Below are 17783 nucleotides of genomic sequence, written 5' to 3'. Positions count from 1 at the left end.
TAAAGACAAAATAGATAAGTAAAAAAGTGAATGATATCAAACATACCTACAACATTACAAGATGAAATCTCAGCAAATGGGTAAAAGAACCAAACTGCTTTCTACATATCACAACATATTATATTATTAAATGTCTTCAACAATGTCACGTTTCATTTTATAAATATTATTACATGTTTTTTTTATAAATATGTTTTCATTTTATCAAGAAAATTTCCTCTTTTATATTCACATTTTATAATATCAATTCTACCTTTTACGATATAACTATTTATTAAATTTTTTAAAGTTAATGATTGATTTTATCTCTTTTTTATAAAATTGTTTATTTTTTTTATTTATCAATAATTAATTTCTTTATTCATTTTACTTTATTTTTAATAAATATAAATATATTTTATATATTAACTTAATATTATTACACAATTATCATCTACTAACATATTATTATTTATATTTAAAAAATACATAGCGTCATCACGCTTGTATTCGCTGGTATTTAATAATATGTTTCTATAATTTTTTAACTCAATATATTTCTATTAAATATTAAAAAATATAGTTTACAATCAATTTTCTAATCACTCTTAACTAAATTTTACTGTATATCACACCTATGAATTCTAGATAGAAGGTAGAAATGTAAATATAATTTTTTCTTCATTTCATATTACTTTTTAAACTGAAAGTCAGAAGATATTCTTTTCTATTTTCCTGAGATTATTGCCAAGTGTGGACTCTAAAACCTCTCTTAAGACCCAGCACAACACTGAACACAGAACATCCTGTGTTCTGTGTTCTTCTTCCTTATCTCAATCAAACAATGTCAGCCCTTTCAATCCCATTCAAATTCTACTTCCCTCCAACCACCGCCACCTCCTTCCCTCCCTCCCAAACCAAACCCCTAAACCTCACTTTCCAACGCAGAACAAGAACACCTACAAAAACGGCATGTGCTGCTTCCGAGAACCCCAAGCAACGCCAAAACCCGAAGAAGAACCGGACAGAGGCCAAAACCGAAACCACAAGTGATGATGTAGAAAAGGGTATTGACCCTGCTGGCTTTCTCGCCAAACGTGGCATTTCCCACAAAGCGTTTGCCCTGTTCCTCCGTGAAAGGCATGAAATTTGGAAAATTTAAAATGAAAGTTGGGCCGTGTTTGGTGGAATTTTTGTTTGATTTTTCTGGGGTGTTTGGTTTTAGTGTTTGTGATGGAAAGTTAGATTTTTTAGGAGTCGGGTGATGACACTCTCTTCACATGGTGTTACACTCACACTCTGCTTCTTAGGCTCTTTTAGTATTAGTGATGGTAAAGTCAGTAGTTTTAATCATTAATGGAAAAAAATTAAGTGTTGATATTTCAGCACATTCATGATTTGTTAGGCGTGTGTTCGTGATATCACATGTTGGTTCTTTTCATGAAGAACTGAGGCTATGTTTGGAGAAAAGTTGGTAGAGTGTATTTAGAAATTGTAATGCTCATCTCCGATTCTAACTCACAAAATAAAACAAAAAGGAACAATTGTTGCTTTGAAAGGAAAAGTTTTTTGGAGCTATCCCAACATACGTTCAAACATACACTGACTTCATTCTTCAATCTGACTTCCTCAGGTAAGAAAAAGTCAAATCCCTTCTTTGGAACATCTTGTTCAGGGTTCCTACAAAAGAATTGGGGAAGTTTGGTTTAAGTAAAGAGGGTAATTGAGACTAAGAATAGTATATGAAGTAAGGCTAAGGTACTTATTTGTTAATTAAATGGGCGAAAAAACTATATTGTTTTTATTTTTGCTGTCCAAGTGAATGAGATGGACATGTTGGACAGCTTTTGTTGCCTCTAGATGGATTGGAAATTTGATGCTTGGCATTATAAGATATAAGATGTTAATTGTTGGATTTTGCAGGTATAAAGTATTGAAGGACATTAAAGATGAAATTTTGAAACGGCACGAAAACTTCATGATTCTAGCTTCCGGGTTAGTTCCATTATAATGTAACTTTAAGCTTGTAATTTGGTACATAATTTTTAATTTTGGTTCTCTCAGCTATGAGCTACATTATTCCGTTTTAGCATCTTAACTTTTATCAATTCCATCGACCATAGTTTTGAAAAATAAATGTGATGTATATTACGTTCCTTATGTGTTCTTGAAATTTGTTGCCATGGAATTATGATATTTGAAGTAGTTGTTAGTAACTTAGTATTAATTATTTTACAAATCTTTGCATGATTGGTCCAGGTTTGAATTATTGGGAATGCATCGTCATCCAGAACATCGTGTTGATTATATGGAATGGGCTCCAGGTTTGACATTATCCCCTATGTTTTTTTTTCTTTTGGGCTCTTTCCAATTCTCAAAATCTTAATGTTGAATGTGTAGTTTAGTTTATCTTGTTAATTTTCAGCTACAACCATTTCTTATTGTGTCCATAGTTTCTTGGTTTTTGACAAGCAAGTAAATGCAGGGGCTCGCTATTGTGCAATTGTTGGTGACTTCAATGATTGGTCACCTACAGAAAATTGTGCAAGAGAGCATTACTTTGGTCATGACGATTATGGATATTGGTTTATCATTCTTCAAGATAAGCTGAGAGAGGGAGAAGAGCCAGATAAATACTATTTTCAAATGTATAACTACGTAGATGATTATGATAAAGGGGATAGTGGTGTCACTGTGGAAGAGCTCTTAAAGAAAGCAAATGAGCAGTACTGGGAACCAGGAGAAAACCGTTACCCAAATAATCGTTATGAAGGGCCAGTTAAGTTATATGAGCAGCTATTTGGTCCTAATGGACCTCAAACCATGGAAGACTTACCAAACATAAAAGATCCAAAAACAAGATACAAAGAATGGGCAGCAGAGCATGGACCTTCCCGTACTGCTGCAATGGACAGTGGCAAGGAGTATGACATATATAATGTTATAGTTGATCCTGAATGGCACGAGAAAATTCGTGCACTCAAACCTCCTATAGCATACTGGTTTGAGACACGTAAAGGTAGGAAGGCTTGGATGAAAAAGTATAGTCCTGCCATTCCTCATGGTAGCAAGTACAGAGTCTACTTCAACACTCCTAATGGACCATTGGAGAGGGTGCCTGCTTGGGCTACATATGTGCAGCCAGGTAAATCTTATCTGGATTCTTGGAAGTAATTTAATTGTCTGTGAATATAAACTAGAATTATATTTGGTCATGTGTAGTATCTTATGGTTGTTTCTTTTGTAAAGATCTACCTACATATTAACTAAAACACACCTTGGACCTGGAAGATATGTTCAGGTCTTCCTTGACGTGGGAATTTTTTATGTTGAGTATAAAAGTTATACCTCATAACAACAAAATCCTTGTCCCAGTAGGTGATCAAATGTATGCCCTTGAAAGAAATTCATATATTATCACCATTTCCTTATTATTAACTTTATGTTCATTATCCTATGTTATATAGTACTCCTTTTTCAATTAATGCCAATTTTGGGGTTTGAATAGAACTTAAAAACTGAGTCTATGTTCAGTTTTATGAAAAGCCAATAAATGCAGAATGCTATACCCAAATACATAAAAAAGAAGAAAAAGGTATGATTGCCTGGATTTGTTTGAACAAGCTTTTCTATTTGTACTTATAGAGAGAAATATAAGAAAAAAAATGAAATAAGCTTTTTCATAATTGTATGCATATTGATTCAAGTTCTCCCACATAATGTTTCTAAATTTTTATTTGTAACTTTTGTATAAACTAATTTTAGCTTATGGAGAAACTTCTTTTTTTCTTAAAGTTTTTCCTTGAAGTGCTTATGGAAAAATTTGTCTGGAACCTTGGTCACTTTCTTTTTGGAAGATGGAGATGGGGTCCTTTGATTTATGTTATAAGAATGTATCAATGATGCTGATTTAATGCATTGAAGAGGTTGATGGGAGGCAAGCTTATGCAATTCACTGGGAACCACCCCCTGAGCAAGCATACAAGTGGAAAAATAGAAGTCCGAAAGTACCAAAATCCCTGCGGATATATGAAGCTCATGTTGGAATTAGTGGTTCTGAACCAAAAATATCCTCATTCAGTGATTTCACAGACAAGGTTTTCCCCCATTTCTTTTGTTGGAATTTATAATTATTCCATTATGCATATCTTCGATGACTATATTTGTAATTGACTCCATTGATTTTTTTATTGTTGCAATACATTCTCAATAAAAAAAATGCAGGTTCTTCCTTACATTAAGGAAGCTGGATACAATGCCATCCAGCTGATTGGAATTGTTGAACATAAGGATTATTTTACTGTTGGTTACAGAGTAAGTTAATGCTGTAATTCTTACTTATTTTTCTCATGGTAATTGTATAGTGATTAAGATTCTTTTAAAGTTTCTCAAGTTACTATTGTGGATATTTAGTGTCATGGGTTCAAACATGCATGCGACACTTCTATTATAGGTTAACTACTTTTGAATTAGGAGAATACAGGGAATTATTTAATAAATCTATGAAGTTAAGTGCTATTAAATAGGCTTATTTGTATTTTGGTCCCTAAATTTTCTTTATGCAATTTTGATCCTTTAATTTTAATTATTTGTAACTGTTCAATTACCAGCGACCTTCTATTACTTAAGACATGACACAATGAAATTGGGATTTAACGTGTGATACTGGTGGGTTCTTTACAGGATTGAGAAAGGTAACAACTTAGAGAGTTGTTATTTAATGTAAGTTGATTTAAAACTAAAATTTGAAGAGAGTTATGGAAAATTATTTAAGTGACAAAAATTGTGTAAAAGGAAACCCAGGGACCAAAGTTATGGATAATTAATAATTAAGGGACTAAAATGGTTGAAAAATAATTTTAGGGATCAAATTTGCAGATTTTGTAAAATAGAGATCAAAACTACAATTAAGTCTATGAAACATTAATATACGACAAAGTTGTTAGTAATTGATGATGTTGGAAGTCCCACATCGACTAGAGATAAGACAATTTCCTAATATATAAGTGAGGTGCAAACCTCACTTTACAAGCCGGTTTTGTGAGATTGAGTTAGGCTTAAAACCCACTTCTAACGGATGCCATTTTGACAGACAAGATTGTAGTAACTTATGTGTATGAATTTTACAAAAGGCATACATGCTTTATCTTTTAAGTCTTGACACTTACACAAACTATGTGCACACCTCGTACATGCTGGCATGCTGCTTATAGCTGTTTATAAGTTTTGTTAGAATTTTATTGCCACTCTAACCTTTAGTGACATGCTCAAACATTGATCCGATGGTGCAGGTTACAAATTATTTTGCTGTTAGTAGCCGATATGGTACTCCTGAGGACTTCAAGCGATTAGTTGATGAGGCCCATGGTAAGCATTTTTATGCAGTACTGGTTTTCTTTTTATTGCTTGAACTGACCATGTTGATTTTTAAGGTATTAATAAGTTCTTTGCTCTTAGAAGTGTGTTTTGGCCATTCTGACAAAAGGAAACTTTAGTGAGCTGAAATGTGTTAAGATGCTGATCTAAGTTGATATGTCCTTTGAATTCAGTTATGTCTTTTTTTTTTTTTGTTTTGTGCATAAAACAATAATTCACTTTGAAAGGGGACACAAACGCAGGTGGATCAGTAATCCTCCTTAATGAAGAAAATAAAAAGAGGAAGGAAAGAAAATATTAACTCAAAAGGATTGCTCTTTCCTTGATAAATCCAACCTAGCAAAATCCTTAAAGTTGTTGGTATAGAAATGTGTTGATGCTTATATGGGATTTAGAAAGCTTGAGAAACAGAATATTTGGAGAATGAGAATGCTTTATTTTTTAGTCAAATGCATATATTACATAGATTACGCGAGATTTGTACATTATCCTCTTTATATAGACTTAGTAGAGACTGCTTCCTAGGCTAATATTAAATGACTGGAACTACGTTGACACTAATACCAATGAACACTAAATGCATTTTAACATGAGATACTTGAGCATACTGTTAGATATAGTTTGATATTATTAAGATATTGTTAGATATTGATAACCACAATATCAAACAATATCTTCTATTTAATCTTTTTATTTTCAGTTACTCTTTTTACTTGTACCTCTCTCTATTATAAATAGATTACTTTATGTGTGGTTTATACACAAGGGAGATTAATCTCAATCCCTATCTTCTTTACTCTATGTGTGGTTTATACACAAGGGAGATTAATCTCAATCCCTATCTTCTTTATTCTCAACATGGTATCTAGAGCTTAAGGTTTTTTTTTTCCGCTATCGTTGCCTCCACCTCTGCCGCCACCGCTGCTGCTGCCACCGGAGCCGCCGGCGCCACTGCCGGCGCCGCCGCCGGAGTAGTCGCCGGAGCCGTCGCCGGAGCCGCTGCCGGAGCCGTCGCCGGAGCCGCTGCCGGAGCCGTCGCCGGAGTCGCCACCACCGTTGTCGTCGCCGGAGTGTTAGTTCCGACCGGCGACCATACAGTTTTGATCATCCCTCACGCGCCATTCGAAGCCGCATTCGAAGCCGCGTGTCTTCCAGTTCCTCTATGGCGTCTTCCGCTGCCTCTTTCCGTTCTGAACTTTCTTCTGTTTCATCCGATATACTTGTTATGTACAACAAATTTCTCAAATGGTATAAGGATCAACAGTTTTCTAGTTCCACTGCATCTGTTGCTCACACAGGTACATCTTTTGTTGGTCTGACTCAATCTTTTTCTCCTGGTCCTTGGGTTTTTGATTCAGGAGCAACTGATCATATTACTGGTAACAAATCTTTGTTCTCTTCTTTATCCTCTACTAATCCTTTACCTTCTGTTACACTCGCTGATGGTTCTAGAGTCTCATCTCATGGTGTTGGCACTGTTAAACTTTTTCCTGCTTTAACCATTGATAATGTTCTTTATGTCCCTGGGTCTCCTTTTAACCTGTTGTCCATCAGTCGCCTAACTCGTTCTCTTGATTGTGTTGTTTCTTTTACCAACAATTCTGTCTGTTTACAGGATCGGAGTTCGAAGCAGGTGATTGGCACAGGATATGAGTCTCATGGTCTTTATCATCTTCGTCCCTCTACACACATTGGTGCAGTTATGGAGTCTCCCTCTCTTATTCATGCTCAGTTTGGTCATCCAAGCCTTGCCAAGTTACAACAGCTTGTCCCTGCCTTGTCCAAGTTGTCTCGTTTGGATTGTGAGTCGTGTCAATTAGGCAAGCATACTCGTACTTCTTTTCCTCGTAGTGTCACACGTGATGCTTCGTCCCCTTTTGCCTTGGTTCACTCTGACATTTGGGGTCCTAGCCGCGTTAAGTCTACTTTAGGTTTTCAATACTTTGTTACTTTCATTGATGATTACTCCAGATGCACTTGGTTATTTCTAATGAAACATCGTTCGGAATTATTTCATATCTTTCAATCTTTTTTTAATGAAATTAAAACTCAGTTTGGTGTTTCTATTAGAGTTTTGCGTAGTGATAATGGCCGTGAATATCTTTCTCATTCTTTCAAACAATTTATGGCTTCTCACGGCATTCTGCATCAAACTTCTTGTGCTTATACCCCTCAACAAAATGGTGTAGCTGAACGTAAAAATAGACATCTTATGGAAACCACTCGCACTCTTTTAATTCATGGCGAGGTTCCTGAACATTTCTGGGGTGATGCCATTCTTACTGCCTGTTATCTCATTAATTGTATGCCTTCTTCGGTTTTAAAGAATAACATACCTCACTCCATTTTATTCCCTCATGAACCTCTTCATCCCTTACCTTTAAGAGTTTTCGGGTCTACATGTTTTGTTCATAATTTTAGTCCTGGTCTTGACAAGCTTTCTCCTAGATCACATAAGTGTGTTTTCTTAGGGTTTACAAGATCACAAAGAAGATACAAATGTTTTTCTCCTTTTCTTAACCGTTATTTTGTGTCTGCAAATGTCACCTTTAATGTGTTCTCCCTTTATTTTAAGAGTCAATCTTCACCTCTGACTCCATCCAATCCTGACAACTCTTCTAATACCTTTAACGTTCCTATTGTTTGTGACCCTCTTACTGTGTCTTCTTCACCCTCGGTTCCTGCTCCACAATCACCTACTCCTCCACCACCTCTTCAGGTTTATAGTCGCCGTAATCGATCACAACCACCACCATGTGACTCCACTCCAGTGCCAACTACTCTGTCTCCTCCGGCTCTGACACCTGAGTCTGACCTTCCCATTGCCCTCCGAAAAGGTATGCGTTCTACCCGTAATCCCTCTCCCCATTATATTGCTTTGAGTTATCATCGCTTGTCATTACCTTTTTATACATGTCTTTCCTCTCTTTCTTCTGTGACCATTCCAAAAACTGTCCGTGACGCTTTAGCCCATCCTGGTTGGCGTCAGGCCATGGCAGATGAATTAAGTGCTCTTCATAATAGTGGAACTTGGGAACTGGTCCCGTTGCCGTCTGGGAAATCTGTTGTTGGTTGCAGGTGGGTGTTTGCTATCAAAGTTGGACCTGATGGTACTATTGATCGCCTCAAAGCTCGTCTTGTAGCCAAAGGTTATACTCAAATTTTTGGGTTGGATTATGGAGATACTTTTTCCCCCGTGGCAAAGATGGCTTCTGTTCGTTTATTTATCGCCATGGCCGCTCTTAAACAATGGCCTCTTTATCAACTGATGTTAAGAATGCTTTCCTCAATGGTGATTTGCAAGAGGAAATTTATATGGAGCAACCTCCTGGGTTTGTTGCTCAGGGGGAGTCTTCTGGGATGGTATGTCGTCTTCGCAAATCACTATATGGCCTAAAACAATCTCCTAGGGCCTGGTTTGGAAAGTTTAGCAATGTTGTTCAACAATTTGGTATGACTCGGTGTGAAACAGATCATTCTGTTTTTTATCAACACTCGAGTGCTGGATGTGTTTACTTGATAGTATATGTTGATGACATCGTTCTTACAGGGAGTAACAACCATGGCATCTCTCAGTTGAAACAACATATCTGTCACCATTTTCAGACCAAAGATCTTGGCAAACTCAGATATTTCTTGGGTATTGAGGTGGCACAGTCCAATGATGGTATTGTTATATCTCAAAGAAAGTATGCCATGGATATTCTGGAGGAAACTGGATTGATGAGTTCAAAGTCTGTTGATACACCCATGGATCCCAATACTAAACTTCTACCAAATCAGGGGGAGCCTATATCTGATCCTGAGCAGTATAGACGATTGGTTGGGAAATTGAATTATCTTACCGTTACTCGTCCTGACATTTCCTTTGCAGTCAGTGTGGTAAGCCAATTTCTTAATTCTCCATGTGAAGATCATTGGAATGCAGTCATTCGCATCTTGAAGTATATTAAAAAATCTCCTGGAAAAGGATTGTTATATGGTTCTAATAACCATACAAGAGTTGTTTGCTATTCAGATGCTGATTGGACAGGATCTCCTTCTGATAGAAGATCTACATCTAGGTATTGTGTCTCCATTGGTGGTAACTTGATCTCGTGGAAAAGTAAGAAACAGAGTATTGTAGCAAGATCTAGTGCAGAAGCAGAATATAGAGCTATGGCCTCAGCTGCCTGTGAACTTGTTTGGCTCAAGCAATTGCTTCAAGAGTTACAATTTGGAGATATTACTCAAATGACACTTGTATGTGACAATCAGGCTGCCCTTCATATTAGCTCTAATCCTGTCTTTCATGAGAGGACTAAACACATTGAGATTGATTGTCATTTCGTTCGGGAAAAGGTTATGTCTGGAGACATCAAGACTGAGTTTGTTAACTCAAGTGATCAGTTAGCAGATATTTTTACGAAGTCTTTACGGGGGCCTAGAATTGATTATATTTGTAACAAGCTTGGCACATATGATTTGTATGCTCCAGCTTGAGGGGGAGTGTTAAATATAGTTTGATATTATTAAGATATTGTTAGATATTGATAACCACAATATCAAACAATATCTTCTATTTAATCTTTTTATTTTCAGTTACTCTTTTTACTTGTACCTCTCTCTATTATAAATAGATTACCCTATGTGTGGTTTATACACAAGGGAGATTAATCTCAATCCCTATCTTCTTTATTCTCAACATATACTATTTTTTCAAATTCCAGAATGGTCTGAAGATTATATGGATTGGAAGAGAGAAATATATATTAAATGCACGTATAACGGCGTTCAATTATCCGAAAGAGAGTTTCTGCAAAAATGGCTAACAGATGGGATTCAGATAAAAATATTATTTCCTTTTCGTCTAAAACCTTGGCATAAATCTAAAATACGATGTAATGAAAACAAAAAAAATTCAAAGAAAAAAAAGAACTTTTGTTTTTTAACAATTTGGGGGATGGAAGTTGAATTGCCTTTTTCTAGTTCCACGAAAAATCCACTTTCCTTTTTCGACCCCATTTTAAAAGAACTAAAAAAAAAAAAGAAAAAATTTGAATTTTTCACTTTTCTAGTTCTAAAAGTTTTAAGTGAAAAATTCAAACTGTTTAAAATCGTGTGTGAAATAGCACAATATCAGGCATTTTTAACATCCTGTACACCCCCAAAACCTTTATAGTGAGTATAGTTTAATCTTAATTGTTAACATTAAAATTTGGAGATAGAAAGAGTGTTTAATTATTTTCCTTCAATACTGTTAGAGATCCCATATCGATTAGAAACAAAACAATAGAAGGATAAGCTTCACTTGAGACCATCGGGCTAACTGGATATTTGTCTAAATTAAAAGAAGACAAGAAACAAAAGCAAGGTAAACCATATATGGTAACTGCACCAGTATATATGTTTCCTGATTTTGCAGTAAAGGCTATAACTATAAAAAATGTATAATATATAATGACAAAAGTCTCTTCTTTGTCTTTGTTGTGCAATAGACTATTTTTCTAACTCTGCCTTTAACTGCACAGGACTAGGGCTGCTCGTCTTCTTAGAAATTATCCATTCATATGCAGCAGCAGATGAGATGGTCGGATTATCATTGTTTGATGGATCAAATGACTGTTTTTTTCGTACTGGTACCTGTTCATACTGTTGAAACCTCTTCATTTAGTCACATGCAAGTTTTTCCCTTGTTACTCTCTGTTATATGAGGAATGATGCTTCCTCTGTTATATGATGTCAATTATTGATATATTAAATTTCATCTCTACTTTTTAAATTCTTTTAGATGACTACAGTAAAACTGTTAACAGAGTAGGCGTAGCCATGCTATTTGGACAAATGTTTTTGTTGTCAGATGAGATAGTTTTATATGTTTCCTGTGTATGATATTTTCTTTTGGTTCCTTACTAAGAGGACATTGTATTAATTTTTACTATCATTTCAATACCTGTAAATACCACTTTTGATTTCACCTTTCATTGTTGATTAGGAAAACGAGGGCAACACAAATTTTGGGGAACCAGAATGTTCAAATATGGCGACCCTGATGTTCTGCATTTCCTTGTATCAAACTTGAACTGGTATATGCAATTGCAAAGTCAGTGTTGTAGAGTACACTTGTAGTTTTTTCTTTAAGCCATTGTCTTTTCTACCTGATTGATTTATTAGTTAATTATTTTATACAGAACTTTATTTATTTTATAATTCTTTTTTGTTTATTATTTTTTATTGCTTCATCATTTGACATATGCTAAATTACTCATGAACTGATATTTGAACAGGTGGATTGTAGAGTATCAGATTGATGGTTTACAGTTCCATTCAGTTTCATCTATGTTGTACACTCACAATGGTTTTGCTTCTTTTACTGGAGACTTGGAGGAGTAAGGCCTTTTCAAACGTTATTGCTTCTTATGGATAAATATACCTGAGTTTAGTAGTTTCTTACAAAGATATTTTAGTTCCAAGACGTTGCCTGAATCCCAATCCTGTTTCTGAAGGCATTTATATTGTACTTTTATTCTTTAAAGTTTCTTGTATGGTTGTCAATTTTTTGTTTGTTTCTCCTTGTTGTAATACAACTTGACATTTTGCAGAATGTCAAGTCAACTGATTTGTATTACTCAGATTGGTTTTAAAATATGATAAGTAATGACATTAAAAATTGTATTGATTACAAACGTTAGTTTCATTCAGGTATTGCAACCAATATGTTGACAAGGATGCGCAAGTATATCTTATCCTAGCCAATGAGATACTGCATTATCTTCACCCAAATATTGTCACAATAGCGGAGGATGTAAGTATTTTTGTTCTTTTCATTTACTTACAATTTTGGATGCTTTTGTATACCTATGTGCGTCACAATTCTTAAGAGTGAAAAAAAAGTAGGCATCTATTGTTGAATTGGAACTATGTGCATGCTTCCAAAATGCTAGCTAGTTGGGTTTCTCATATGATCAAAAGCAAGATAGAGTGACTAGAAGGCATGAAGGAAGACTAAACTGAACTTTGGAGTAACTAGTGTAAGAGACTTTATTCTAAATGGGTTTGCAAAAGAAAATGGTTTTTCATATATGTCACTCATATTATTTAATCTATGTTTTTGGCCCCACCTAGTTATGAGAAGGCTTAGTTTTCAGGTTAAAAAGGCTCATAAAGTAGGCTAACCTGTTAAAAAGATGAACATTTGTCATGATTCAAAAAGATGAACATTTCTCTTCCTTTTTCTCTGGGGTGGAGGGGGTTCTGAAAACGTGCTTTGTTAATTATTTAATGTATCTTCTTAACGTGTACATGATGATTTGCATTTATTCATTGATCTCCTCTTGTTTCTTTATTGATATGCATTTGTTCCTCTAGTTTCCTGTGCCTGCATGTTTTGAGGTGCATATTTTTGAGAGCTAAGCAGTCATTATCCCGAGATCATCACATTGCTTTGTATAATATAATATAATGTTTGTATCCATTATCGTTCAGGCAACATTTTACCCGGGATTATGTGAGCCAACTTCTCAAGGTGGATTAGGATTTGATTACTATGTCAACCTTTCCGTGCCTTATATGTGGTCAACTTTTCTTGAGAGTGTACCTGATCATGAATGGAATATGACTAAGGTTGTACACTTGAGCATAATTTATCATTCTTTCATCAAATGAAATGTTTTGGTTGGTCATGTTCTTTTATTAAATTCTAGTTGTTGCTACCTCTAATGTTGTAGATTGTTAATACATTAGTTTCAAATAAAGAATATGCGGATAAGATGCTTATGTACGCTGAAAATCACAACCAGGTAACTCACATTTTCAATTTCTAGAACTATGAGCTTTATTTCTTTATATTGTTTTAAGCCTAATTCTTTTTTCTTCTGCCAGTCCATATCTGGAAGGCGATCATTTGCAGAAATATTGTTCGGCGAAATAGATGAGAATTCAGATCACTATAAGGAATCTTTATTGAGGGGAACTTCGCTGCATAAAGTATGCTGTTCACTATCCTCTAAATTTACTATTTAGAATTGTAAACAAGGATTTTGAAATTGAAAATAAAATTGTTTCCGGCCTGTTTGTTAGAACATTTGTAAATAAGCGGTAGGTTTGCATAAATATTCTGGAGGTCCTGTTTCTAATTTTTTTTTTTTCCCAAATTTATGTCCTTTTCTATATTAGAAGTGACTTGTTTCTGGTAGATATGTATCATGTGTGGTGACTTTTCCTATACTTTTATCATTCTTTGTCTTTATTAATTTTCTTCACTTTTGGTTAGATGATCAAATTGATCACGTCAACAATTGGTGGCCGTGCTTATTTGAACTTCATGGGTAATGAATTTGGGCATCCAAAGGTGAGAATTACTCATTATATATGGACATATACGTCTTGTTTGTGACCATGATAATATATTGATGTTTTTCCTTCGTCAGAGAGTTGAATTTCCATCATCAAGCAACAACAACTCATATCTGCTTGCCAATCGTTGTTGGGATCTTTTGGCCAAAGATGGAGTTCACCGTGATTTATTTTCTTTTGATAAGGTAATCTAATAATCTCTTGCTATAAAAGTTATAGAATTGTGTATGTTCTGAATGTATTGTATGTCTAATGTAGACCACACAATATGTATTTATACTATTGAAGAGAACCAATTACAACAAAGACACCAAATAATTAGGAATCAATCATACTACTTTTTGAGATTATGTAACGGTTGATCTCCAAGAAATCTGTAACAGCTGATTATATTCTAACAAAAGTGTTCTTGGAAGGTAATTGGAATATTGAATTGGTCTAATCTGAACTGCATCAATATGAATGGATAGAGTTTGCAAATAATTTTTTATTCATAAACAGTATAAACTGCTAGTGTTGTGTTTTATGCACTATTCCAAAAGGAAAAAGTCCACATGAGCTTGAGGTGTGAGATTGGACACCATAGGCACAACACAACACAATCTGCTGATTTCCCCTCCCCCTCCTTTCACGTGCGATAATGGGTTCTCAAGATCTTTTTACCACCACTTTTATTTGTTTATTTATTTTCATTAATATTTTTATTTTTGTATCTTTATCCGATGGACTTTACTAATGTGACTGTTAACTTATAATATTATGGCTTACTTGCTAATGCTAAGCAATGAAATTATTTCTAGGACATGATGAAGCTGGATGAAAATCAGAGAGTGCTCTCACGAGGTTTTCCAAACATTCACCATGTGAATGATAGTTCAATGGTATATTGATTTTTTTTCATTCCTTTCCCTTTAGGATAATTAGTGACTAGTTTTCATCTTCATTACTTTCTGGCATGTTTAGTGACAGTTCAATTGTATATGTTCTTTTCTTCATTTGTGTATGATGTTTTCTTCTGTTTATATATGCAAACCAATGGCGTATTTGTGCTATATATTTATGTTGTTAATATCATACCAAGCGAACTTGTGTCAATGTTATGTATGTGGTAAAGTATTCCCTACCATTATTTGCAGGTCATATCTTACATCAGAGGTCCTCTTGTCTTTATTTTCAATTTTCATCCAACAGAGTCCTACGACAGTTATAGCATAGGTGTAGAAGAAGCTGGGGAGTATCAAGTAAGTTTCATTTCATTGTGAAATTTGTAAACTTGTTTTTGTTTTTATCCATGCATTGCTATCTTTGCATATTTTAATCTCTCTGTAGGCCAAACTTCTTAATCATTTTACTTCAGACCTTCCAAAGGGAGAACTAATTTTTGTTGCCACTTTTTGATGGTGCAGATTATTATGAACACTGATGAAATAAAGTATGGCGGTCAAGGAAAACTTAATGAGAACCAGTATTATCTGAAAACTATCAGCAAAAGGTACTCATGCTCTTTGAAACTCTTGCTTTTCATCTTTTCGCCTTTTTAAGGATAATTATCTTTAATGTGTGCAACCAATTCATTGACTATTGACAGAGTTGATGGCCTTCGAAACTGCTTAGAGTTGTCACTACCCAGCAGAACTGCTCAGGTTGATCATTTTGTTGTTACATTTTAGTTTATTCCCAAGGACCATTTACTTATCATAGTTATGCAACCAAATAATTGAAATCTATCTAAGTTGAAGTCATTTTTTCTAAGTTCTCATTAGCCACTACTTGGTCTCATTGGCTATCACCAATAAGAAAAAAGAAGAGAGAAACTAATCACATCTGATATTGTTCAACACTATCCTTTTTGGATTTCATTATTGTTCTCTTTTGATGTGTGGATTCATACCATCACCTTTTTGAAATTTCAGTTCGGTATCTTCTCAAATGTCTGAGGAAAATTATGAGGAATGAATTTTTCTTACAATCTTAGAATATAATATTCCTTGAAATTTTCCCCTACAACATGGCCACAATTGTGATCCCAAAAGCCTAGTCATTTTATCTGTATATAGATATGGTTCAAAGTGATGTGATTTCTGAAACTGTGGATATAATAGGGCATTAATTAAATTTTAAGATCTTATAGGGGTAATATGTTGAAGCAAAAAATGAAAAATAACCGTGTTGTTTGGATAATAGAACCATATCTACCTTTCAGCACAGAATTTCTTTAGCACTTGTTTTAATAAATATCCAACTCTACATACAGGGACTTTCATTCCTTTCCAATTTATTAAAATCTATTAGTTTTTATAAATATAAACTGTACTACCTCTGCTCTCATTTATATGCAACAACAAAACACCTTTTTTATAAAAATCAAATTGTATTGTAACTATATTTACTTCATTTAATGTTATTTTTTCTGCAGTACTCTAACTTTAATTAATGTTATTAGTTGTAGTGCTTTTTGTTTCAGAGAAGGTCGTTTTAGGAAGAATATAGGAGATTAGTAATAGCAAATAATTACTTCTGTTGGACCTAAAGTTTAAACTATGGTAGCTTTATCCTTGAGCATGAATATGCATATCTTTGTATTGACTATCTGTGTTTGAAACTTGACAGTACTGAGCATAACTTTATACCTTTCAGGTTTACAAATTAAGGCGAATTTTGAGAATATAAACACATTGCATCTGTGGAGTAACTTTTACTGAGCACAAGGATTTTCTGACATTTTACCATGGAATGCTCTTTGGTATGTCTATCAACATAAGAAAAGTATAAGATTAAATATGACCCTTTTAGCATACATATGCAGATGTCAATTGAAAGGGTTAAGGGCTAATCTCTCTAAGGTTAACACAACTGGTTTGTGGATTATACTATAATCCATGGGAAAGCTTTCAGGCAATGGATTCTAAGTTTATAAAGATGCAAGATGTTGCAAAAATGAAATATGAAACTTCATGTTGTAATCACATAAACCTAGGATCATGCTTGTAAACCATACTGATTCATGTGCTAGGTTCTGTGTACTTGAGGCTTATGAGGTGGTTTTCAAGAGGAGGAATTTGTAATAGGATTTTTGCAACATTATATTCATAAAGGAAAGGATAGTGATTGTAGAGTGCATTAGTTATATCTCAAATTACAGTTATATCTTATTTGTCTCTGTTTTTCAGTCTACTCATGTCATAGAAATATGTGAATTTCCAGATTAGAAGAACTATTATGAGTAAAAATCGACCTTAAAATTATGTTAAGATGTACAGTTGTAAAAAAAAAGTGATACAATAATATTATTCAACTTTTCATTAATTGATGTTTTGTCTATATGATTAGATTATTAATGAAAATATTATATATCTTTCTTTTTTCTTGTAACTGAGTTTCATACTTAATGTTACACAATATAACCCTCTAGCTATCCCGATCCTGTAAGAGTATCATCTCATAACTATAGTATATCATAATCATTACTAAAACTAAGAAATTATGAGTATATATTTCAACTTCATTAATATCTGTTATTATTATATGTATATTGTTGTTTGAACTAAAAGTTTCAACTTAAACTAAAATTCCCGATGAAAAGAAAAAGAATTGACTCATCAATATTCTGGTTTAAACAAAATTTCATTGTTTAAGTGAAAAATGATTTAGACACAAGAGATTTACTTTATTCTCTTTTTTGCTGAGTGATAATTTGTCACCTTAAATAAAATCATGCAAAAGTTGGTTGAAAAGGAAAATTATTAAACATTTTTTATTAAATTATTTCATTTACATTAAAAAAATACAAAAAAAAATGTGTGTTTTCATAATTTCAATATGCAATTCTAGTCTTCAAATTATTCTTCTTGTTATAAGAAATAAATAATGATTAAAAAAGATAAAATAGTATTTTAAAATCACAAAATATAGATTATAGATCATACAAGTTTAAACTATTAAGAAAATAAATAAAAAGTTTATTTGAATAAACCCAAAATGGAAAAAACAAGAATAACAAAATCGAGAGATATATTGTTCCTACAGGAGCACTATTTATGGAGCCGAAATAATGTCTTACTACGATTTTTGAACTTCTAGTGAATTCTTATACT

The 17783-nt window shown here is 33.9% G+C and overlaps 1 protein-coding gene across 1 annotated transcript; it reads left to right on the top strand.

Moving 5' to 3' along the window:
- Window positions 1-721: 721 nt before the first annotated feature.
- EMB2729 (Alpha amylase family protein) lies at window positions 722-16841 on the top strand. Its single transcript, XM_028077687.2, has 21 exons — window positions 722-1119; window positions 1903-1974; window positions 2239-2303; window positions 2465-3124; window positions 3904-4076; window positions 4204-4293; window positions 5271-5346; window positions 10866-10973; window positions 11330-11420; window positions 11622-11723; window positions 12037-12139; window positions 12820-12957; window positions 13062-13133; window positions 13216-13320; window positions 13607-13684; window positions 13764-13874; window positions 14490-14570; window positions 14826-14930; window positions 15096-15181; window positions 15278-15332; window positions 16327-16841. Exons 1-21 carry the CDS (start codon window positions 824-826, stop codon window positions 16357-16359), a joined length of 2700 nt encoding a protein of 899 aa, XP_027933488.1. The 5' UTR covers window positions 722-823; the 3' UTR covers window positions 16360-16841.
- Window positions 16842-17783: the final 942 nt, after the last annotated feature.

This window comes from Vigna unguiculata, chromosome 6 (genome assembly GCF_037176805.1).
Source record: "Vigna unguiculata cultivar grain cowpea cultivar isolate G323 ecotype 2 chromosome 6, ASM3717680v1, whole genome shotgun sequence".
In the NCBI taxonomy this organism is placed as follows: domain Eukaryota; kingdom Viridiplantae; phylum Streptophyta; class Magnoliopsida; order Fabales; family Fabaceae; genus Vigna; species Vigna unguiculata.
This window is presented reverse-complemented; position numbering and strand designations above follow the sequence as displayed.